This window comes from Acinonyx jubatus, chromosome C1 (genome assembly GCF_027475565.1).
Source record: "Acinonyx jubatus isolate Ajub_Pintada_27869175 chromosome C1, VMU_Ajub_asm_v1.0, whole genome shotgun sequence".
Lineage (NCBI taxonomy): Eukaryota > Metazoa > Chordata > Mammalia > Carnivora > Felidae > Acinonyx > Acinonyx jubatus.
The window spans coordinates 77,026,128-77,052,618 of record NC_069381.1 but is presented as its reverse complement, the minus strand read 5'-3'; the positions used below and the strand labels follow the sequence as shown (position 1 = coordinate 77,052,618).

At 38.9% G+C, this 26,491-nt stretch overlaps 1 protein-coding gene across 4 annotated transcripts in view; it reads right to left on the bottom strand.

Annotated features, from left to right (window-relative positions):
- Window positions 1–26,491, bottom strand: part of CC1H1orf146 (chromosome C1 C1orf146 homolog) — a 54,329-nt gene that overhangs the window by 10,946 nt on the left and 16,892 nt on the right. For 3 of the 4 annotated variants that reach the window (XM_015064473.3, XM_053214443.1, XM_053214441.1), the window contains one exon: window positions 1,051–1,162. In XM_015064473.3, the coding sequence (XP_014919959.1) occupies window positions 1,051–1,119 (69 nt within the window). In that variant the 5' untranslated portion in view covers window positions 1,120–1,162. Of the gene's footprint in view, window positions 1–1,050; window positions 1,163–1,249; window positions 1,412–26,491 lie in introns of those variants that run through there. The other variant, XM_053214442.1, reaches the window with a different exon arrangement.

The following is a 26,491-nucleotide window of genomic DNA, read 5'->3' as shown; positions in this document are numbered from 1 at the left end:
GTGGAGCTAAGTATACATGTTAAAATTTCTAGGGCAACCACTAAAATAGTAGAAATAGGGCATATAATTTCCAAAACTAGTAAAAGAGGGAGAGAGATGGTGATGGGGGGAGGGGGAGAGGTAGAGAGAGAGAGACTGACCAATCAACACAAAAACTAACAAGAAAGGAGAGAAAAAAGAAACAGAAAAGGTGGGACAAATAGGAAAAAACAAGATGATTAAACATAATAAATGAATTATAAAGTAGTTGCTCTTCACACATTAGCATGGATTGCTGGCTTCCTTTCTCAAAATCAGTCTAAAAAAGCTATATAATTAAGAGAGAAACATGAATTCTAGAAACCTAACAAAAAGAAGCATGAAAAAAAATCAGTGAGACTTAAGGCTGTCCTAAACTGGTATGTGTTATGGAGCTAGGTGGCTAAAGCTAATAGGGCAAAGTGCAGCTTGAGGCAGCAGTTAGAGGACAGAGTGGATAAAAATCTTATTTTAACTCTTATTCTGTCTCTCTCCTCTTTACTGTGGAATAGTCATATCCTGCCCCTTCACTCTAGACATCAGCTAGTGTTCAGATAAATACCAGGGCAATGGAGAAATCCTGTTGACTAAGGAGTTAGAAACAGCTGTGGACTGACCAAGTGCCTTCAGACATTTAACTTCCCATCCCCTCCCATCCAAACTATGGAGACAGCCTCCTCCTAATGCCACTAAGGTAAAAAAAAATCAGTTTCTGTGGTTTATTTCTTTAAAAACCTTAAATAATATATATGTGCATATGTGTTACTGTTTCTGGAATCCTTTAACATCTCTATTAGAACAGGCTTATAAAGAAAAAAAAGAACTTTAAAAAATTTCCAACCCTCAAATATTTAGAGATGTAAGATGTTGAAAATAGATACAATAAAATTTATAATTTATCTTTAAAATACATTTAGTTTATGTGCTTGCTGATCCACATAACTTTGATAATCAAGCTAAGGATCTTTTAAAATATTGTTCTATGGTTTTTAATTTTTAAATTAAAGATCAATGGCCCAAATGTCTATTTACCTTAAGAGATGAGCTAATAATAATGGTGGTTGTCCATTTTATTTTTTCTTTTGTGCCATTTTCAGCCATCTGTCTGTCTTTGGATCAACCCAGCTTCTAACGGTGCCACAATCTGAAAAAAGGTAAAAGGAAAGAGGACATGTAGAAATGTTTGATGAATGAGTAAATTGAAGACAGAAATGAAACTATGTGGGGGCACCTGGATGGCTGAGTCGGTTAAAGTCCAACTCTAGATTTCAGCTCATGTCATGATCTCATAATCATGAAATCGAACCCTGCATCAGGCTCCACCAAGGGTGTAGAGCCTACTTAAGATTCTCTCTCTCCCTCTCCCTCTGCTCCTCCCCCACTGGTGCTTTCTAGAAAGAAAGAAACAAACAAACAAACAAGGTTAATGGAAACATTCTAAAGAATATTTGAAAGTTAAAATTTGACACTAAAAATATGTCTTGTTATACATTAAACTTATCAATACCACGCTTCCTATTGCTAAAAAGGAGATAGTAGACCCAAAACGGAGTCACTTGCACTAAACCCCACATCAGTAAACCAAGACTTAATATCTAACCTAACTTCAGTTTCACCACCCAACCACCCTATCCCTCACTTACCACCCCCCCCCACCCCCCACAATGTAACCTTTAACCAATTGACACTGAATACTTGGTCAGCACTAGTGAAATAATGCACTCAGTAAATCCCTTCCTTTCCCCTCAGGAAAGTAACCTTGCCTGAAAAACGCATTCTTTGCAAATAATTTTTTTCCAACTCCTGTCTTTAAACACTTCCCTTTTTGGGGCATTTGGGTGGCTCAGTTGATTGAGCATCCTACTTCAGCTCAGGTCCTGTCTCATGGTTCATGAGTTCCAGTCCCACACTGGTCTCTCTGTTGTCAGTGCAGACCCTCTTCAGACACTCTGTCCCCCACTCTCTCTGCCCCTTCCCCACTCATTCTCTCTCTCAAAACTAAATAAACAATTAAAAAAAAAAAACCTTCCCTTTCCCACAGCTTGGTGGAGTTCCTTTCCCTTGCTAATTGGGATACTGCCCAATTCATGATTCATGGAATAAAGCCAATTTGGTTTTTTTTAAAAATGTAATTGATTGTCTAACTAGTTTCCATACAACACCCAGTGCTCATCCCAACAAGTGCTATCCTCAATGCCCATCAACAACTTTCCCCTCTCCCCCACCCCCCATCAACCCTCAGTTTGTTCTCAGTATTTAAGAGTCTCTTATGGTTTATCTCCCTCCCTCTCTGTAACTTTTTTTTCCCCTTCCCATCTCCCATGGTCTTCTGTTAAGTTTCTCAAGATCCACATATGAGTGAAAACATAAGGTAAATGTACTCAGTTGATTTTTTTCTATTTAACTCTACTAACAATTACTAAAAACAATGGTTCCCATTGCAGGGCATCAGGGTTTTCTCCCTTTTCCTTTTTTTTCAGGGTTACTTCAACAAACAAAGCAAAGCACACCTAATTAAAGGTACAGACGATTCATCACTGAAAGTAATGAGAAGCTCTGTAGAGGACTGAACAATGGGAAAGAGAAGCCAAAATGCAACAGCAGAATGCACACAGCATACACCAGAAACACTGCCAGGAGTGCCAGGCCCCTTTTAATATAGTGGTACTCTCAGATGCAGGAAACATAACAAGCTTTTAGAACATGCAAAACACTGACAGAAACTTAGTCAAAATGACAAGACAGAGGAATTCTCCCCAAAAGAAAGGTCAAGAAGAAATCATAGCCAGGGGCTTGCTTAAAATAGATATAGGCAATATATCTGAGAATTTAGATCAACAAGAATTTAGATCAACACTCCTAAAACTACTAGGTGGCCTTGAAAAAGCATAGAAGACCCCAGAGAAATCCTTGTGCAAAGATCAAAGACCTAAAAACTAGTCGGCATGAATTTAAAAAGGCTATAAATGAGATGCAAAATAGGCTAGATACAGTGAAGCAAGATGGAAGAAACAGAGGAGAGAATAGATGAAATAGATGTTAAAATTATGGAAAATCATGAAACTGAAAAAAGAGGGAAAGGAAATTACTAGATCATAAGGGGAGGCATAGAGGACTAACTGATTCCATGAAATGAAGCAATATCCATATCATAGGGGTCCCAGAAGAAGAAGAGTGAGAAAAAGGGGCAGAAAGTTTATTTGAACAAGTTATAGCCGAGAACTTCTCTAACCTGGGAAAAGGAAACAGGCATCTAAGTCCAAGAGGCACAGAGAACTCCCTTCAAAATCAACAAAAACAGCTCAAAACCATGACATATGATAGTGAAACCTGCAAAATACAAAGATAAAGGGAGACTTCTGAAAGCAGCTAGGGAGAGAAGGTCCTTAACCTACAAGAGTAGACACATAAGGTTAGTAGCAGACCTGTCCACTGAAACTTAGCAGGCCAGAAGGGAATGGCAGGAAATATTCAATGTGCTAAATAGGAAAAACATGCTCCCAAGAATCCTTTATACAGCAAGTCTGTCATTCAGAACAGAAAGAGACATAAAGACTTTCCAAGACAAATGAAAATTAAAGGAGTTAATGACCATTAAACCAGCTCTACAAGAGATCCTCAGGGTGGCCCTGTGAGTGGAAAGCAGCAAAGACTACAAAAGACCAGAGAACACCACCAGAAACACCAAATCTACAGATAATAATAATAAATTCAGATCTTTCAATAATCACTCTGAAAGTAAATGGACTAAATGCTCCAATGAAAAGGCACAAGGTAGCAGAATGGATAAAAAAACAAGATCTATCTATATACTGCCTACAAGAGACCCATTTTACACCTAAGGACACATGCAGGGTGAAAGTGAGGAGATGGAAAGCCATCTATCATGCTAATGGAAGTCAAAAGAAAGCCAGAGTAGCAATACTTATACCAGACAAACTAGATTTTAAAACGAAGACTGTTACAAGAGATGAAGAAGGGAATTATACCATAATTAACGGGGTTTATCCATCAAGAATATCTAACAATTGTAAATATTTATGCTAACATGGAAGCACCCAAATATGTGCATCAATTAATCACAAACATAAACAAACTCATTGATAATAATACCATTATAGTAACAGACTTTAATACTCCACTCACAGCAATGGACAGATGAAGTTAGGAGAAAATCAGCAAGGAAACAATGGCTTTGAATGACACATTGGACCAGATGGACTTAACAGATATATTCAGAACATTTCACCCTAAAAAGCACCATAATACACATTCTTCTTGAGTGTACATGGAACATTCTCCAGAACAGATCACATACTGGGTCACAAACCAGCCCTCAACAAGTACAAAAAGATCAAGATCATATCATGCATGTTTTCAGATTACAACACTATGAAACTTGAAATCACCCAAAAGAAAAAATTTGGAAAGCCCTCAAAAATACATGAAGGTTAAATAACATCCCAGTAAAGAATGAATGGGTTAACCAGGAAATTAAAGAATAAAATACACGGAAGCAAATGAAAATGAGGACATACAGTGCAAACATTTTGGGATATAGCAAAGGCAGTCCTAAGAGGAAAATACATTGCAATTGTGGCCATCTTAAGAAGCAAGAAAGGTCCCAAATACACAACCTAACCTTACACCTAAAGGAGCTAGGAAAGGAGCAGCAAATAAAGCCCAAAGCAGTGGAAAGGAAATAATAAAACTCAGAGAGAACTAAATGATATAGAAACAAACAAACAAACAAAAAACAGAATAGATCAAAGAAACTAAAAAGTGGTGGTTTTTTTTGAAAGAATAAACAAAATTGATAAACCCCCAGCCAGACTTAACAAAAAGAAGAGAGGACCCAAAATAGATAAAATCATGAATTAAGGAGGAGAGATCACAACCAACACCACAGAAATACAATTATAAGAGAATACTATGAAAAATTATACACCAACAAAGTGAACAATATGAAAGAAACGGACAATTCCTGAACACTCACACACTACCAAAACTTAAGAGGAAGAAGTAGAAAATTTGACAGCCCCATAACTAGCAAAGAAACTGAATCTGTCATCAAAAATCTCCCAACAAATAAGAGTCCTGGGCCAGATGGCTTCCCAGAGGAATTCTACCAGACATTTAAAGAAGAGTTAATACCTATTCTTCTCAAACTGTTCCAAAACAAACAAAAAAAATAGAAATGGAAGGAATGCTTTCAAACTCTACTATAAGGCCAGTATTACCATGGTTCCAAAACCAGACAAAGACCCCGCTAAAAAGGAGAATTACAGGCCAATATCCCTGATGAACACGGATCCAAAAATTCTCAAAAAGATACTAGCAAATCAAACCAAAGAGTACCTTAAATGAATTACTCACCAAATAGCCAAAGATGGCGACGTAGGAGGACGCTTGGCTCACCTAGTCCTGCTGATCACTTAGATTCCACCCACATCAGCCTAAATAATCCAGAAAACCACTGGAAGACTAGCACAATGGACTCTCTGGAGCCAAGTGTAGACAAGAGGCCCACGGAAGAGAGTAGGAAGTGCAGAGAGGCAGTGCATGCTACACAGACAGAGGAGCCGGGTGGTGGATGGTCAGCCCACCAGGCAAGGCAGAGCCTCCGAAGTCTGGCTTGCAAAAGTGGAGGGGCTGGACTGTGTGAGTTTTGACAGCAAGCAGGACTTAACATCTGGAATGTTAGAAGTCAACAGCTCTGCTCTCGGAGAGCGAGGATGGTGAGAGGATGCTGGGAGGGAGAGTTGTTGAGCCCCAGGAGGACAGAGCTCCGCAGGGGAACAAAGGTGCTGGCAAGCATAATTTCCCCCTCCCATCCCCCAGCTGAAATTCCAAAGGGAACCAGTTTCCCTCACTGAACTTGCTTGCACCGTGCAAACACCCATTACTGTGCTTCTGTGGATCCATCCCTCCAACGGGCCTGCCTCCCTCCTGGTGCTGCAGGGCCCTTCCCGCAGGGGACCACCTATGGCAAAGCTAGCTAAGCTTGGCCCTCCTGCCCCTGTGCACCTTGCAGACCCACCCCTCTAATACACCCTTGGCCAGATCCCATCAAAGCAGCACCACAATTGTGCCTGGCAGTATGCAAACAGCCCAGACAGCGGCCATAGCACTCCACAGTGAGTCCTGCCCCTGGGAGAGGGGAAGATAAGGTACACACCAGTCCAACTGTGGCCCCAGCAGTGGGCTAGTGGCACACATCGGGTCTGACTGCAGCCCCGTCCACCAACACAAGTTTCTCTGGAGAGCAAAGGGGAAGTGCCCTGCAGTTTGGAGCCACCGCAGGGACTAGCCAAAATGATGAAACGAAAGAATTCTCCTCAAAAGAAACTCCAGGAAGTAGCAATACCTAACGAATTGATCAAAACTGATTTAAGCAATAAAATGGAACAAGAATTTAGAATAATAGTCATAAAATTAATCTCTGGGCTTGAAAAAAGCACAGAGGACAGCAGAGAATCTATTGCTACAGAGATCAAGGGACTAAAAAATAATCATGAAGAATTTTAAAATGCTATAAATTAGGCACAAAACAAAATGGAGGCGGCCACATCATGGATTGAAGAGGTGGAGGAGAGAATAGGTGAATTAGAAGATAAAATTACAGAAAGAGAGGAAGCTGAGAAAAAGATTAAAAAATCCAGGAGTAAGAGGGGAGATTTAGAGAACTAAGTGATGCAATCAAACGGAACAATATCTGTATCATAGGAATTCCAGAAGAAGAGACAGAGGAAGAAGCTGAAGGTGTACTTGAACAAATCATAGCTGATAACTTCCCTGATCTGGGGAAGGAAACAGGCATTGAAATCCAAGAGGCACAGAGAACTCCCTTCAGACATAACTTGAATCGATCTTCTGCACGACATATCATAGTGAAACTGGCAAAATACAAGGACAAAGAGGCAATTCTGAAAACAGCTAGGGATAAACAGGCTCTAACTTATAAAGGGAGATGCATAAGCCTAGTGGCAGACCTATCTACTGATATTTGGCAAGCCAGAAAGGAATGGCAGGAAATCTTCAATATGATGAACAGAAAAAATATGCAGCCAAGAATCCTTTATCCAGCAAGTCTGTCATTCAGAATAGAAGGAGACATAAAGGTCTTCCCAAACAAAAACTGAAGGAATTCATCACCACTAAACCAGCCCTACAAGAGATCCTAAGGGGGACTATGTGACTGAAACGTTGCAAGGACCACAAAGTACCAGAGACATCACTACAAGCATGAAAGCTACAGATATCACAATGACTCTAAACCCATATCTTTCTATAATAACACTGAATGTAAATGGGCTAAATGCTCCAACTAAAAGAAACAGGGTATAAGAATGGATATAAAAAAAAACAAGACCCATCTATTTGCTATCTACAAGAGACTCATTTTAGACCTGAAGACACCTTCAGATTGAAAATGAGGGGGTGGAGAACAATCTATCATGCTACTGGAAGTCAAAAGAAAGCTGGAGTAGCCATACTTATATCAGACAAACTAGACTTTAAATTAAAGGCTGTAACAAGAGATGAAGAAGGGCATTATGTAATAATTACAGGGTCTATCCATCAGGAGGAGCTAACAAATATAAATGTCTATGAGCCGATTACGGGAGCCCCCAAATATATAAAACAATCACAAACACAAGCTACCTTATTGATGAGAATGTGGTAACTGCAGGGGACTTTAATACCCCACTTACAACAATGGATAGATCATCTAGACACAGGATCAATAAAGAAACAAGGACCCTGAATGATACATTGGATCAGATGGACTTGACAGATATATTTAGAACTCTGCATCCCAAAGCAACAGAATATACTTTCTTCTCGAGTGCACATGGAACATTCTCCAAGATAGATCACATACTGGGTCACAAAACAGCCCTTCATAAGTATAAAAGAATTGAGATCATACCATGCACACTTTCAGACCATAATGCTATGAAACTTGAAATAAACCACAGGAAAAAGTCTGGAAAACCTCCAAAAGTATGGAGGGTCAACCCTCCATAGTATGCCTGGGTCAACTAGGCAATTAGAGAAGAAATTAAAAAATATATGGAAACAAATGAAAATGAAAATACAACAATCCAAATGCTTTGGGATGTAGCAAAGGCAGTCCTGAGAGGAAAATACATTGCAATCCAGGCCTATCTCAAGAAACAAGAAAAATCCCAAATACAAAATCTAACAGCACACCTAAAGGAACTAGAAGCAGAACAGCAAAGACACCCCAAACCCAGCAGAAGAAGAGAAATAATAAAGATCAGAGCAGAAATAAACAATATAGAATCTAAAAAAAACAGTACAGCAGATCAATGAAATCAAGAATTGGTTTTTGAAAAAATAAACAAAATTGATAAACCTCTAGCCAGACTTCTCAAAAAGAAAAGGGAGAGGACCCAAATAGATAAAATCATGAATGAAAATGGAATTATTACAACCAATCCCTCAGAAATACAAGCAATTATCAAGGAATACTATGAAAAATTATATGCCAACAAACTGGACAACCTGGAAGAAATGGACAAATTCCTAAGCACCCACACACTTCCAAATCTCAAACAGGAAGAAATAGAAAATTTGAACAGACCCATAACCAGTGAAGAAACTGAATCAGTTATCAAAAACCTCCCAACAAATAAGAGTCCAAGACCATATGGCTTCCCTGGGGAATTCTACCAGACATTTAAAGCAGAGGTAATACTTATCCTTCTCAAGCTGTTCCAAAAAATTGAAAGGGAAGGAAAACTTCCAGACTCATTCTATGAAGCCAGCATTACTTTGATTCCCAAACCAGACAGAGACCCAGCAAAAAAAGAGAACTACAGGACAATATCCCTGATGAATATGGATGCAAAAGACACTAGCAAATCGAACTCAACAGCATATAAAAAGAATTATTCACCATGATCAAGTGGGATTCATTCCTGGGCTGCAGGGCTGGTTCAATAGTCGCAAATCAATGTGAAACATCACATTAATAAAAGAAAAGAAAAGAACCATATGATCCTGTCAATCGATGCAGAAAAAGCATTTGACAAAATTCAGCATCCTTTCTTAATAAAAACCCTCAAGAAAGTTGGGATAGAAGGAAAATACTTAAACATCATAAAAGCCGTTTATGAAAGGCCCACAGCTAATATCATCCTCAATGGGGAAAAACTGAGAGCTTCCCCCCTGAGATCAGGAACACAACAGGAATGTCCACTCTCACCACTGTTGTTTAACATAGTGTTGGAAGGTCTAGCATCAGCAATCAGTCAACAAAAGGAAATCAAAGGCATCAAAATTGGCAAAGATGAAGTCTAGCTTTCACTTTTTGCAGATGACATGATATTATACATGGAAACCCCGACAGACTACACTAAAAGTCTGCTAGAACTGATACATTAATTCAGCAAATTCACAGGATACAAAATTAATTTACAGAAATCAGTTGCATTCTTATACACTAATAATGAAGCAACAGAAAGACAAATAAAGAACTGATCCATTCACAATTGCACCAAGAATCATTAAATACCTAGGAATAAGCCTAACCAAAGATGTAAAAGATCTGTATGCTGAAAACTATAGAAAGCTTATGAAGGAAATTGAAGAAGATACAAACAAATGCAAAAACATTCCATGCTCATGGATTGGAAGAATAAATATTGTTAAAATGTCAATACTACCCAAAGCAATCTACACACTCAATGCAATCCCAATCAAAATTACACCAGCATTCTTCTCGAAGCTACAACAAGCAATCCTAAAATTGTATGGAACCACAAAAGATGCCAAATAGCCAAAGTAATATTGAAGAAGAAAACCAAAGCGGGAGGCATCACAATCCCAGACTTTAGCCTCTACTACAAAGCCGTAATCATCAAGACAGCATGGTATTGGCACAAAAACAGACACATAGACCAATGGAATAGAATAAAGACTCTAGAACTGGACCCACAAAAGTATGGCCAACTAATCTTTGACAAAGCAGGAAATAATATCCAATGGAAAAAAAGACAGTCTCTAACAAATGGTGCTGGGAGAACTGGACAGCAACATGCAGAAGAATGAAACTAGACCACTTTCTTACACCATTCGCAAAAATAAACTCAAAATGGATGAAGGACCTGAATGTGAGACAGGAAACCATCAAAACCCTAGAGGAGAAAGCAGGAAAAAACCTCTCTGACCTCAGCCACAGCAATTTCTTACTCGACACATCTCCAAAGGCAAGGGAATTAAAAACAAAAATGAACCATTGGGGCCTCATGAAGATAAAAAGCTTCTATACTGCAAAGGAAACAATCAATAAAACTAAAAGGCAACTGATGGAATGGGAAAAGATACTTGCAAATTACATATTGGACAAAGGGCTAGTATCCAAAATCTATAAAGAACTCCCCAAACCCCACACCCGAAAAACAAATAATCCAGTGAAGAAACGGGCAGAAGATATGAATAGACACTTCTCTAAAGAAGACATCCAGATGGCCAACAGGCACATGAAAAGATGCTCAAAGTCACTCCTCATCAAGGAAATACAAATCAAAACCACACTGAGATACCACCTCACGCCAGTCAGAGTGGCTAAAATGAACAAATCAGGAGACTAAAGATGCTGGAGAGGATGTGGAGAAACAGGAACCCTCTGGCACTGTTGGTGGGAATGCAAACTGGTGGAGGCACTCTGGAAAACAGTGTGGAGGTTCCTCAAAAAATTAAAAATAGACCTACCCTATGACCCAGCAATAGCACTGCTAGGAATTTACCCAAGGGATACAGCAGTGCTGATGCATAGGGGCATTTGTACCCCAATGTTTATAGCAGCACTTTCAACAATAGCCAAATTATGGAAAGAGCCTAAATGTCCATCAACTGATGAATGGATAAAGAAGTTGTGGTTTATATATACAATGGAATACTACGTGGCAATGAGAAAGAATGAAATATGGCCTTTTGTAGCAACATGGATGGAACTGGAGAGTGTTATGCTAAGTGAAATAAGTCATAGAGAGAAAGAGATACCTATGTTTTCACTCTTACGTGGATCCTGAGAAACTTAACAGAAGACCATGAGGGAGGGGAAGGAAAAAAAAAGTTACAGAGAGGGAAGGAGGCAAACCAGGAGAGACTCTTAAAAACTCAGAATAAACTAAGGGTTGGTGGGAGGTGGGCGGGAGGGGAAAGTGGGTGATGGGCATTGAGGAGGGCACCTATTGGGATGAGTACTGGGTGTTGTATGGAAACCAATTTGACAATAAATGTCATATTAAAAAAAAAAAGAATTATTCACCATGATCAAGTGGGATTTATTCCTGAGGTGCAGGGCTGGTTCAATATTCTCAAATCAATCAATGTGATATGCCACATTATTAAAAGAAAGGGTAAGGAGCATATGATCCTTTTAATAGGTGCAGAAAAAGCATTTGACAAAATACAGAATCCTTTCCTGATAAAAACCCTTGAGAAAGCAGGGGAGAAAGAAGGAACATACCTCAACATCATAAAAGCCATATATGAAAGGCTCACAGCTAATACCATCCTCAATGGGGAAAAAGTGACAGCATTTCACCTAAGGTCAAGAACATGACAGGGATGATCACTTTTACCACTGTTGTTCAACATAGTACTGGAAGGAAGTCCTAGACTCACAATCAGACAAGAAAAAAATAAGTGGCATGCATATTGGTAAAAAGAAGTCAATTTTTTTTTATTGAAATTTAACTCTTCGCAGATGAAATGACACTCTACATAGAAAACCCAAAGACTCCACCAAAACATGGCTACAATCAATGCATGAATTCAGCAAAGTCGCAGGATATAAATTCAACGTACAGAAATTGGTTGCATTTCTATACACCAAAAATTAAGCAGCAGAAAGAGAAATCAAGGAATCTATCCCATTCATAAGAGCAACAAAAACCTTAATATACCTAGGAATAAACCTAACCAAGGAGGTAAAAATCTGTAGGCTGAAAACTATAGAAAGCTTATGAAAGAAATTGAAGAATACACAATGAAATGGAAAAACAATCCATGCTCATGAATTAGAAAATACTGTTAAAATGTCTATACTACCGAATGCAATCTACACATTCAATGCAATCCCTATCTAGAATTCTTTACAGAGCTAGAACAAACAATCCTAAAATTTTCATAGAACTACAAAGACCCTAAAAGCCAAAGTAATGTTGAAAAAACAAAGCAAAGCTGGAGGAATCACAATTCCTGACTTTAAGCTGTATTACAAAGCTATAATCCTCAAGACAGTATGGTACTGGCACAAAAATAGACACATGGATCAGTGGAACAGAACAGAGAGCCCATAAATTGATGCACAAATGTCTAACCACATAATCTTCGACAAAGCAGGAAAGACTGTCCAATGGAAAAAAGAGAGTCTTTTCAGCAAATGGTGCTGGGAAAACCAGACAGCAACATGCAGAAGAATAAAACTGGACCATTTTCTTAAACCACACACAAAAATAAATTCAAAATGGATGAAACCCTAAATGTGAGACTGGAAACCATCAAAATCCTATAGGAGAACACAGGCAACAACCTCTTTGACCTCAGCCACAGCAACTTCATTTTTTTTGTTTTGTTTTTTTGTTTTTAATGTTTATTTATTTTTGAGAACGAAAGACAGAGTGTGAGTGGGGAAGGGGCAGACAGAGAGGGAGTCACAGAATCTGAAGTAGGCTCCAGGCTCTGAGTTGTCAGCACAGTCTGACATGGGGCTCGAACTCACGGACCACGAGATCATGACTTGAGCCAAGTCAGATGCTTAACTAACTAAGCCACCCAGGCACCCCTCGGTCACAACAACTTCTTACTAGACATGTCTCTGGAGACAAGGCAAACAAAAGCATAAATAAAATATTGAGGCCTCGTCAAGATGAAAAGCTTCTGCACAGCAAAGAAAATAATCAACAAAACAAGAAGGCAAATGATGGAATGGGAGAAGATATTTGCAAATGACCTATCACATAAAGGGTTAGTATCCAAAATCTATAAAGAACTTCTCAAAATCAACACCCAAAAACCAAACAATCCAGTGAAGAATTGGGCAGAAGACATGTATAGACACTTCTCCAAAGACATCCAGATGGCTAACAGACACATAGAAGATGCTCAACATCACTCATCATCAGGGAAATACAAATCAAAACCACAATGAGATACCACCTCACATATGTCAGAATGGTTAAAATTAACCACTCAAGAAACAACAGATGCTGGTGAGGATGCAGAGAAAGGAGAACACTTTTGCACTGCTGTTGGAACTGCAAACTGGTGCAGCCACTGTGGAAAACAGTATGGAGGTTCCTCAAAAAATTAAAAATAGAACTACCCTACGACCCAGCAACTGTATTACTAGTTATTTATCCAAAGGATTCAAAAATGCTAATTCAAAGGGGCTCATGCATCCCAATGTTTATATAGCAGTGCTACTGACAATAGCCAAAGTATGGAAAGAGCACATCATGTCCATCAAATAATGAATGGATAAAGAAGACGTGGTATATATATACAATGGCTACTACTCAGTGATCAAAAAGAATGAAATCTTCCCATTTGCAACAATGTGGATGGAGCTAGAGTATGCTATGTGACATAAGTCAGTCAGAGAAAGACAAATATCATGTGATTTTACTTGTATGTGAAATTTAAGAAACACAACAGATGAACATATGGGAAGGGAAGGAAAAATAAGATCAAAGCAGACAGGCAGGCAAGCCGTCAAAGACTCTTAAATACAGAGAACAAACTGAGGGTTGCTAGAGGGGAGGTGGGTGGGGAAAAGGGCTAAGTGGGTGATGGGGATTAAGAAGGGCACTTGTTGGGAGGAGCACTGGGTGTCATATGTAAGTGATGAATCAGTTCCACTCCTGAAACCAATACAGCATTGTATGTTATCTAATGTGAATTTAAATACATTAATTTTTAAAAAACCATGCTATGAATCCAGATCTGCAGTTAGTGTACAAATGGTAAAGTAACCTGTGTAAACAGAAGAATTCCTAAATTCCTCTTTTTTTTTTTTTTTATGTTTATTTTTGAGAAAGAGATAGAGTGAGAGCAGGGCGGGGCAGAAACAGAGGGAGACACAGAATCCAAAGCAGACTCCAGGCTCCTGCCCCAACACAGGGCTCAAACTGATGAACCGTGAGATCATGACCTGGGCTAAGGTCGGACACTTAACCGACTCAGCCACCCAGGCGCTCCAAGAATTCCTAAATTCTTAAGTAGTAAATGAATAAGCTTAGGTTCTACAGAAGCTGTTTTCTTGGTGAGAGCTTTTCCCATTATGAAAATCTCATGCTGATGAAAGTCCGTTTAGTAAATGGAATGATATGTAGTCAGAAAGGAATTAAATGACCTTTTGGGACTTTTCCCTGGGCACCACGTCATAGATCATAATAAATATTCAAATAGAAGTACATGTTTGCAAAACATCTTGTTGGGTATCAAGAAATATTTTGAAGAGGATGACCCGATTCGATGGCGATATGGCAGAAGCAAACAGCCATCAGGAAGTAGGTACCTGGTATTCCATTATGTAAGGATCATCCCTGAAGAATTTGAAATATTTTCCAAATGCTTATTCTTGCCTAAAATAAGGCCAACTGGATGCAAAGTTGTTTTAAACTAAAAGAGGTATATGGCACTGAGTTCCATGAGTTGCAGCAGAGTCTAGTCAAGAAGAAAAGAGATTTTGGGGCGCCTGGGTGGCTCAGTCGGTTAAGCGCCTGACTTTGGCTCAGGTCATCATCATCACACTGCTCGTGAGTTCGAGCCCCGCATCGGGCTCTGTGCTGATAGCTTGGAGCCTGGAGCCTGCTTTGAATTCTGTGTCTTCCTCTCTATGCCCCTTCCCTGCTCATGCGCTCTCTCTCTCTCTCTGTCTCTCAAATATAAAATAAAACATAAAAAAAAAGAACAAAAGAGATTTCAGTCTCATATGTAGAATTGAAAAAACACAACAGATGAACATAGGAAAAGGGAAGGAAAAATAAAAACAGAGACAGAGGCAAACCATAAGAGATTCTTTTTTTAAATAATTTTATTTTTTTAATTTACATCCAAATTAGTTAGCATAGTGTGTAACAATGATTTCAGGAGGAGGTTCCTTAATGCCCCTTACCCATTTAGCCCATCCCCCCTCCCACAACCCCTCCAGTAACCCTCCGTTTGTTCTCCATATTTAAGAGTCTCTTATGTTTTGTCCCCCTCCCTGTTATATTATTTTTGCTTCCCTTCCCTTATGTTCATCTGTTTTGTATCTTAAAGTCCTCATATGAGTGAGGTCATATTTGTCTTTCTCTTATTAATTTTGCTTAGCATAATGCCCTCTAGTTTCATCCACATAGCTGCAAATGGCAAGATTTCATTCTTTTTGATTGCCGAGTAATACTCCATTGTATATATATACCACATCTTATTTATCCATTCATCCATCGATGGACATTTGGGCTCTTTCCATACTTTGGCTATTGTTGATCGTGCTGCTATAAACATTGGCATGCATGTGCCCCTTCGAAACAGCATACCTGTATCCCTTGGATAAATGCCTAGTAGTGCAATTGCTGGGTTGTAGGGTAGTTCTATTTTTAATTTTTTGACGAACCTCCACACTGTTTTCCAGAGTGTCTGCACCAGCTTGCATTCCCACCAGCAATGCAAGAGAGATCCTATTTCTCCACATCCTCGCCAACATCTGTTGTTGCCTGAGTTGTTAATGTTAGCCATTCTGGCAGGTGTAAGGTGGTATCTCACTGTGGTTTTGATTTGTATTTCCCTGATGATGAGTGATGTTGAGCATTTTTTCATGTGCCTGTTGGCCATCTGGATGTCTTCTTTGGAGAAGTGTCTATTTGTGTCTTTTGCCCATTTCTTCACTGGACTACTTGTTTTTTGGGTGTTGAGTTTGATAAGTTCTTTATAGATTTTGGATACTAACCCTTTATCTGATAGGTCATTTGCAAAAATCTCCCATCCTATCAGTTGCCTTTTAGTTTTGTTGATTGTTTCCTTCACTGTGCAGGTTTTTATTTTGATGAGGTCCCAACAGTTCATTTTTGTTTTTGTTTCCCTTGCCTCCAGAGAAGTGCTGAGTAAGAAGTTGCTGTGGCCAAGTTCAAAGAGGTTTTTGCCTGCTTTCCCCTCGGGGATTTGGATGGCTTCCTGTCTTTTGTTTAGGTCTTTCATCCATTTTGAGTTTATTTTTGTGTATGGTGTAAGAAAGTAGTCCAGGTTCATTTTTCTGCATGTTGTTGTCCAGTTTTCCCAGCACCACTTGCTGAAGAGACTGTCTTTATTCCATTGGATATTCTTTCCTGCTTTGTCAAAGATGAGTTGGCCATACGTTTGTGGGTCCATTTATGGGTTCTCTGTTCTGTTTCATTGATCTGAGTGTCTGTTTTTGTGCCACATAAGAGACTCTTAAATACAGAGAACAAACTGGGGGTTGCTACAGGGGAGGTGGGTGGGAGGATGGGCTAAATGGGTGATGGGGATTAAGAAGGGCACTGGTTGGGATGAGCACTGGGTATTCAATGTAAGTGATGAGTTAATGGATTTTACTCATGAAACCAATACTGCACTGTATGTTAACTAACTTGAATTTAAATAAATAAAAAATATGGGGCATCTGGGTGGCTCATTCAGTTAGACTTTGGCCCAGGTCATGGTCTTGTGGTTTGTGGGTTTAAGCCCCATGTTGGGCTCAGTGCTGATAGCTCAGAGCCTGAGCCTGCTTCAGATTCTGTGTCTCCCTCTCTCTCTGCCCCTCCCCCACTCATGCTCTGTCTCTCACTGTCAAAAATAAACATTTTTCTAAAAATTTAAAAAAGAATAAAAAAGAAAAAAAACTGCATCCATTGTTAAATGTATAAAAGTTCATTTCCAAATATGTTTAAAAGAGCAAAATACAGGCATCTGGGTGGCTCAGTTGGTTAAGAGTCTGACTCTTGATTTTGGCTCAGGTCATGATCTCAGTTAATGAGTTCCAGTCCCATATCAGGCTCCATGCTGATAGTGTGGGGCCTGCTTGGGATTCTCTCTCTCCCTCTCTGTCTGCTCCTCCCCTGTGCACTCTCTCTCTCCTTTCTTTCAAAAATAAATCATAAATTGAAAGAGAGATAGATATTTTAAGAAAGAAAAAGAAAAGAAAATAGGGGCAACTGACTCTTTCAGTTGAATATCCAACTCTTGATTTTGGTTCAGGCCATGATCCCAGGTTCGTGGGATCAAGCTCCACATTCAGCTCTGCACTGAGAATGGAGCCTGCTTAAGATTCTCTCTCTCTCTTCCTCTGTCCCTCTCTCCTGCTCGCATGCTCTCTAAAATTAAAAAAAGAAAGAAAGAAAGAAAGAAAGAAAGAAAGAAAGAACAAAACAAAAAATAGGGGTGCCTGGGTGGCTCAGTTTTTTGGGCATCTGACTCTTGATTTCAGCTCAGGTCATCTTCTCACAGTGGTGAGATCACATGGGCCTCCATGCTGGGTGTGGAGCCTGCTCAAGATTCTCTCTCCCCAGGGGCCCATGGGTTGCTCAATTGGTTAAGTGTCTGACTCTTGGTTTCAGCTCAGGTCATGATCTCACAGTTATGGGTTCAAGCTAGGCATTGGGCTCCATGCTGACAGCCCAGAGCCTGATTGGGATTCTCTCCCTCCCTCTCTACCCCTCCGCTGCTCACGCTCTCTTTCTGTCAGAAAGAAAGAAAAAAGGAAAGAAAGAAAGAAAGAAAGAGGAAAGAAAGAAAGAAAGAAAGAAAGAAAGAAAGAAAGAAAGAAAAGAGAATGAAAGAAAGAAAGAAAGAAAGAAAGAAAGAAAGAGAAAGGAAGGAAAGAAAAGGAAAGGAAAGAAAAAAGAAAACAAAAGAGAAAGGTACAATTCAAAAGCCAGGAGGATCAAATATAAAGACAAATTCTAGAGGCAGAATGAAGGTTCGTGTCACCTTAGTGTCCAGTGAAAGGTAAAAAACTAAAACAAAAAAAAAATGTCAGGAACAAGAAAGAATATGTTAAAATACTGGTGGGGAGGGTAGATGGGGGAGGGGAGAATGCAAAAGACAAAATGGGTGCTTATGGCTTTTATGATGCAGTGAGGATGTGTAGCGTATGTGGAATATATCAAACATAAGGTATACATTGAAACCTTTTGGTAGAAGATCGATTGTATAATAGGAAAAACACAACAGGAGTTAGACCAGGGTTCTAGTCTTACCTCTAACACTGTAATCACTCAATGCCTTTAAGCCTATTTTTATTTTTTTTTCAACGTTTATTTATTTTTTTTGGGACAGAGAGAGACAGAGCATGAACGGGGGAGGGGCAGAGAGAGAGGGAGACACAGAATCGGAAACAGGCTCCAGGCTCTGAGCCATCAGCCCAGAGCCTGACGCGGGGCTTGAACTCACGGACCGCGAGATTGTGACCTGGCTGAAGTCGGACGCTTAACCGACTGCGCCACCCAGGCGCCCCTAAGCCTATTTTTAACATATATATAATTACATACTATAAGATGAATAATATTGGCTTGCTGATATCCCTCAGACTGGTTAAAAAAAATAAGATGACATAATACATAGTAAAATACAAATACATTATTACCATCATTATTTACTTTAGTCAAACCTTTCAACACAAACCAAACAATAAACCATTTTTATAAGACCTTCAGCACTTTTTTCAAACCAACACAAATAATCCCTTAGTAACACTTTTCTCCCTAGAGTTCCCTTCCCTTTCCTGCAGATATAAAGTGGATATTTACCTGGGCCCGATTCATTAGCTGTCATCCTGGGATTTCCCTTCACCTCTCTCCTGTGTTAGAGCCATGTTTCCCTTTCCCTGATGTATTCTTTTCTTTTGCTGAAGGATTTTTTAAATATATATATATATATACACATACATACATATACATATACATATATATATATACATACATATATATATATATATATCTTAAATTTACATCCAAGTTAGTTAGCATATAGTGCAATAATGATTTCAGGAGTAGAATCCAGTGATTCATCCCCTACATGTAACACCCAGTGGTCATCCCAACAAGCGTCTTCTTTAATGCCCCTTGCCCATCTATCCCATCCCCCCCCACCTACAATCCCTCCAGCAACCCTGTTTGTTCTCTGTATCTAAGAGTCTCTTATGTTTTGTCCTTCTCCCTGTTTTTATATTATTTTTGCTTCCCTTCCCTTATGCTCATCTGTTTTGTATCTTAAATTCCACAAGTGAAGTCATATATTTGCCTCTGACTTATTTCTCCTAGCATAATACCCTCTAGTTAGCATAATACCACATAGTTGCAAATGGCAAGATTTCATTCTTTTTGATTGCCGAGTAATACTCCACTGTGTGTGTGTGTGTGTGTGTGTGTGTGTGTGTGTGTGTGTATATATATATATACCACATATTCTTTATCCATTCCCCATTGATGGACATTTGGGCTCTTTGCATACTTTGGCTATTGTTGATAGTGCTGCTGTAAACATTGGGGTGCATGTGTCCCTTTGAAACAGCACACCTGTATCCTCTGCATAAATACCTAGTAGTGCAATTGCTGGGTCATAGGATAGTCCTGTTTTTAATTTTTTGAGGAACCTCCATACTGTTTTCCAGAGTGCCTCCACCAGTTTGCATTCCCACCAGCAGTACAAAAGGGCTCCTCTTTCTCCACATCCTTGCCAACATCTGTAATTGCCTGAGTTGTTAATTTTAGCCATTCTGACAGGTGTGTCGTGGTATCTCATTGTGGTTTATGAAGCATTCTTTAGTAGTTCTCTTAAAAAGATGCAAGGCAAACAGATAATATATAGATGTATTTTGAGCACTTGCATGTCTGAAAGTCTTTATTCTATCTCCATATTTGATACTTATATGTATATATGCATGTGTTTGTACTTATATACATGCTTGTGGGTGTATGTATATATACATATACATATATATCTTATTAGATAGGTTTTCTTTAAGAACTTTATAAATATTACTCTACTGTCATCTAGACAACCAATGTAGCTGTGGACATACCATGTTGATTCCTATTCCTGTATAAGTGACTTATTTTTCATTTGTTTTCTCCAAAAGCTTTTATGGTACCTTCATGTTTTGGGTCTTTCTTAACCTCTAATCTTTTGAAATTTCACAACAATGTGTTTTTGGGTAGATCTTTTTACCTGAATTGTACTGAGTACTCAGCGAGCTCTTTTAATCTGGATACTCATGTTCCTCAATCCTAGAAAACTAGAATCAAATATTTAATATTCCCAATATTCTTTTGTATTTCATTTTGTTTTTGTTTTTTTCAACTGTTATCAGTTGGGTATTAGATCTCACAGCTTGATCTTGGTCTTTTCCTGTTTTCATTTTTTTTTTCTTGTCATTTTCCAGGTTATTCCCTAACCAACCTTAAAGGCTTGTTTTTTGTTTTGTTGTTTTACTATGTTTCAGCGGTTGCTCTAGAGTGTGCAATATACATTTATAACCAAGCTAAGGTTATTTTCTTTTTTTTAAATTTTCTTTCATGTTTATTTATTTTTGAGAGAGACGGAGACAGAATATGAGTGGGTTAGGGGCAGAGACCGAAAGAGACACAGAATCTAAAGCAGGCTCCCGGCTTCAAGCTGTCAGCACAGAGCCCGACATGGGGCTCAAACTCACAGGCTGTGCGATCATGACCTGAGTCGGAGTCGGATGCTCAACCAACTGAGCCACCCAGGCGCCCCAAGCCAAGCTTATTTTCAAATAACAGTATACCACTTCATAAATAGTACAAGTACCTTATAATAAAAAACATTCCTAAATCCACCCTCCCATCCCTTATGTCACTGCTGTCATTTTTTTTCACCTTAACATCAGCTATAACCATCAAATACATTGTTGTTACTATTATTTGGGAAAAAAGCTTTTATCTATTAGATGAATTAAGGATAAGTAAGTTTTTATTTTACTTTCACTTATTACTTCTCTATTGCTCTGCCTTTCTTTATATAGATCTGAGTTCCTGACACTATCATTTTCCTTCTCTCAAGAAATTTTTTTTCTTGTTTTAAGTTGTATGATGTTTTTATTTTCATTTTTTAAAGTTTTTATTTTAATTCCAGTTAGTTAACATAAAGTGTTCTCTCAATAAATTCTTACCATTTCTTGAAAAACAAATCAACTGGCAGGAAAATCTCTCAATTTCTGCCCATGTGAGAAAAAAAATTATTTCTCCCTCACTTTTGAAGGAAGACAGCAGGACACAAAATTCCAGGTGGATGGTTTTATTCTCTCAATAATTTGAATATTTCACTCCACACTCTTGCTTGCATGGTTTACATCCAATTACATCCAAGACCAGGGTGCCATCCTAGATGGGTTCTGGTGAGAACATTCTTTCTAGCTTGCAGACAGTTGGCCACCTTTTGCTGCATCCTCACATGGCACAGAGAGTGACAGCACCAGCAAGATCTGGTGTAATGTAATTTGTATCTTTGCTCCTCTGATAAGGTGGTTTCTTTGATATTTTATCTTTGATATTCTGTAGTCTGAGTATAATATGCCTAGGTAGTTTTTTGGCATTTATCATTGTTTGGTGTTCCCTGAGATATCTGAATCTGTGGTTTGGTGTCTGGCGTTAATTTGGGGAAATGGAAATTCTTAGTCACTGCTTCAAGTATTTCTTCTCTTCCTTTCTCTTCCTTCTGTTTTTGATATTCACATTACACGTATATTGCACTTCTTCTAATTGTCCCACAGTTGGTGGACATTTTGCTCAATTGTTTGGACTTTTTTTCTCTTTGCTTTTCAGTTTTGGAAGTTTCTATTAGCATATTCTCAAGCTCAGAGATTCTTTCCTCAGCTGTGTCAATTATACTAATAAGCCCATCAAATGCATTCTTCCTGTTACATTGTCTTTTATCTCCAACATTTCTTTTTGGATTCTTACAATTTCCACCTCTCTGCTTACATTATCCATCTGTTCTTGTATATTGTTTACTTTTTCCATTAGAGCCTCCACATATAAATTATAGTTGTTTTAAATTCCTAGTCTAATAATTACAACATTCCTGCTGCATCTAGATGTGTCTGATTCTGATGTTTATGGTCTCTTCAAATTATGTTTTCTGCCTTTTAGCATGCCTTATCATTTTTTGTTTAAAGCCTAACATGATGTACCTGGTAAAAGAAACTCTGGTACACAGGCCTTTGGTGACAGTGGTAAGGTGTACAGGGAGGAGAAGCATTCCACAGTCTTATTATTAGGTCTCAGTCTTTTTGGGAGCCTGCACCCCTTAGCTGAGAATTTCACTTGTGTTTGTCCAGTATTTCCTCTGGTTAGGTGAGACAGGATGCCTGGAGGGGACTAAAGCTGGGTATTTCCCTTCTCCCACGTTGATTAGGCTATGATAAAACCCCAACAGGATTAGGCTCTGGTAAAGTAGTTTCTCTTGAGGGCAGAATTTTTAAGAACAGGATGCCTGCATTTCCCTGATGAGGAGCAACATTGAGCATCTCTTCATGTGCCTGTTGGCCATCTGGATGTCTTCTTTAGAAAAGTGTCTATTCATGTTTTCTGCCCATTTCTTCACTGGATTATTTGTTTTTTGGGTGAGGAGTTTGGGGAGTTCTTTATAGATTTTGGATACTAGCCCTTTGTCCAATATGTAATTTGCAAATATCTTTTCCCATTCCTTCGGTTGCCTTTTAGTTTTGTTGATCGTTTCCTTTGCAGTGCAGAAGCTTTTTATCTTCATGAGATCCCAATAGTTCATTTTTGTTTTTAATTCCCTTGCCTTTGGAGATGTGTCAAGTAAGAAATTGCTGCGGCTGAGGTCAGAGAGGTTTTTTTCCTTTCTCCTCTAGGGTTTGATGGTTTCCTGCCTCACACGTCCTTTACCTTCACGTCCTTTATCCATTTTGAGTTTATTTTTGTGAATGGTGTAAGAAAGTGGTCTAGTTTCATTCTTCTGCATGTTGCTGTCCAGTTCTTCCAGCACCATTTGTTAAAGAGACTGTCTTTTTTCCATTGGATATTCTTTCCTGCTTTGTCAAAGATTAGTTGGCCATATTTTTGTGGGCCCAATTCTGGAGTCTCTATTCTATTCCATTGGTCTATGTGCTCAACGTCGTTCCTCATCAGGGAAATACAAATCAAAACCACAATGAGATACCACCTCACGCCAGTCAGAGTGGCTAAAATGAACAAATCGGGAGACTATAGATGCTGGAGAGGATGTGGAGAAACAGGAACCCTCTGGCACTGTTGGTGGGAATGCAAACTGGTGGAGGCACTCTGGAAAACAGGGTGGAGGTTCCTCAAAAAATTAAAAATAGACCTACCCTATGACCCAGCAATAGCACTGCTAGGAATTTACCCAAGGGATACAGGAGTGCTGGTGCATAGGGGCACTTGTACCCCAATGTTTATAGCAGCACTTTCAACAACAGCCAAATTATGGAAAGAGCCTAAATGTCCATCAACTGATAAATGGATAAAGAAATTGTGGTTTATATACACAGAGGAATACTACGTGGCAATGATAAAGAATGAAATATAGCCTTTTGTAGCAACATGGATTGAACTAGAGAGTGTTATGCTAAGTGAAATAAGTCATACAGAGAAAGACAGATACCATATGTTTTCACTCTTATGTGGATCCTGAGAAATTTAACAGAAGACCATGGGGGAGGGCAAGGAGAAAAAAAAAAGTAAGGGGGGGGGGAGCCAAACCATAGGAGACTCTTAAAAACTGAGAACAAACTGAGGGTTGATGGGGGTGGGAGGGAGAGGAGGGTGGGTGACGGGTATTGAGGAGGGCACCTGTTGGGAGGAGCACTAGGTGTTGTATGGAAACCAACTTGACAATAAATTTCATATTAAAAAAAAAGAACAGGATGCTTGCATATTTCAAAATACCCCCCACCCCCAGCCCCCAACCAGAAGCACAAAGGAAGTTTTCTTCAATATTCACTGTGAGAACCTGGTAGAGCTCCTGGAGGTAGAACTAACAAAATGCGGAGGCCTGCTATGGACTGAATTATGTTCCACCAAAATCACATAATGAGGCCCCAATCCTCAATGTGATGGTATTTGGAAATAGGAAGGTTTAGATGAGATCAAGAGTGTGGGCCCCTCATGATGGGATCAGCGCCCTTATAAGAAGAGATGCTAGAGCTTGCTAGTGCAGTCACTCTCTCCCTGCTATATAAGGACACAGCAAGAAAGCTATCTGCAAGCTAGGAAGCAAGTTCCTACCAGAACAGCACTAAGATGGCACCCTGATCTCAGACTTCTGGCCTCCAGAACTTTAAGAAAATAAATCTCTGCTGTTTAAGCCACCCAGTCTATGGGAATGGCTATGGCAGGTCAAACTAAGACAGGGTCCCCTAATGATTTGATCTCCGCACTTATTGACACAGTGCTTTCAGGAATTCTTCAATTACACTTTAGATTTTCCTATCCCAGTACTGGTTCCTGCAGAGGTTTCTGCTTATTGGTTTCTGCTCCAATTAGGTGATTCTTTGTATCAATCTCTCTGCCTCTAAAATTTTGGGTGCAGAAGTTTGCCATGTAATCTCACTTCCCTGACAGATTTAAGAAGAGTTGTTGATTTTTCAGTTTGTTCACCTTTTTACTAATTAATAGGATGGAGTTACTAGCTTCATGCTCTTTACATGCTGGACTGGCAACCAGAAGCCAAGAGTTTTGTTTTTTAAAATTTAAACTATCATATATACATATACATATATATGGTGTATATATATATATATATATATATATACACACAAATCATGTATGATATATATCATATATATCATATGATTATATATCATATATATGATATATATAGTTATTAGAGGTTCTTTCTTACTCTCTGATCATTCTTCTTTATGGCATCTGTTTATTTTATGAACTCAAAAATCTGTAATTTCCCTGAGGTAATTAGTTACATCTTCAAAAAGTTTTCTTCTGTTGTCCATATGGTCTGTTTTCTACAGGTCTCTTTTTTTCTGATTATCTTATCTAGTTTTCGTGTTGGAGTTTTCTGTCTAGTGATCCTTAATTTTTCTTATTTCTGTATTTATTAATTAAAAATATTTACGTACATATCTGATACTATTATAGGGACTGGGGACACAACAGTGAACAAAACAGACAAATCTCTACTCTCATGAAGCTTCCATTCTAGTGGGATGATTCCAGCAATTAAAAAACAAAAGACAAATATGGGTGATAAGGAGAGAGTGATGGAAGGTAGTAATGTGTGCCATGGAGAAAAATAAATCAGGGTATATGGGGAGTAAGTGCTGGAGGCTGTTATTTTATGTTGGGATGGTCAGAGAAGACATCTCTTATAAGGTAAGACATTGGCCTGGTATTCCCAAATCCATCTTCCCAGCTGAACTACTCCAGAAAACAAACCTCCAGCCTCCTCCATAGGAGAACTGTAGAGTGAATTTGCTTGGACGTTCAGGATGGAGAAGAGAACCCAGGGAGGTTCTAACAGATTTGCATATAAACTTTCAACAATCTTTCCTTCTTCCACATTCTGCTCTTGATGGCACCAATACCTGATGCTTCTAAGTACAGTACTCAGTCTCTCAGGAGGTCCATGAAGCAAAACTCCTCTTTTCTCATTAATTTCTCCCTCTGTAGACACATAGATAATTTTCTTTTATAACCAAATCAATTACCATTCCTGTCTTCTAGCTTCCTCCTACTCATTTAAATCTCTCATTTGCTATTTTATTCCTCATATCTTTGTGTTTGTTAACTTTTTAAAGAAATATTTACTGTCATTTCAAAAGCCTTTGGAGAAAAAGAGAAGATAAACAAATGGGGTCAATCTGCCATTTTAAGCACGAAATCTTGGTATTTTTTTTTAATTTTTTTGTTTAACGTTTATTTATTTTTGAGACAGAGAGAGACAGAGCATGAACGGGGGAGGGTCAGAGAGAGAGGGGGACACAGAATCTGAAACAGGCTCCAGGCTCTGAGCCGTCAGCACAGAGCCCGACGCGGGGCTCGAACTCACGGACCGTGAGATCATGACCTGAGCCGAAGTCGGACGCCCAACCGACTGAGCCACCCAGGTGCCCCATGTCTGTGGTATTTTAATTGCCATCACTTACATACACCATCCATATTCTAAACTTCCAAAATTTTCTCAGGTTTCTCAATGAAATGCCCCTCTTATCTCTGAAAATGTAAATCTCATCTCTATCTACAAAACCTCAAATATTATCCCATAATTATCTTTCCCAATTAACATCATTAAAGAATTTCCCTCTACTTGTTTGAGATATGAATTTACTTCCTTATTATATTCCCTTAACACTTAGCATAGTGGGGTTTACTAAGTAGTTGATCAATGAATTATGTTCCTATAACATCAGTGATGAGATACACTGGTAATATTAACAGTAGGCTTCTAGCAATGAAAGAAACTATTTTAA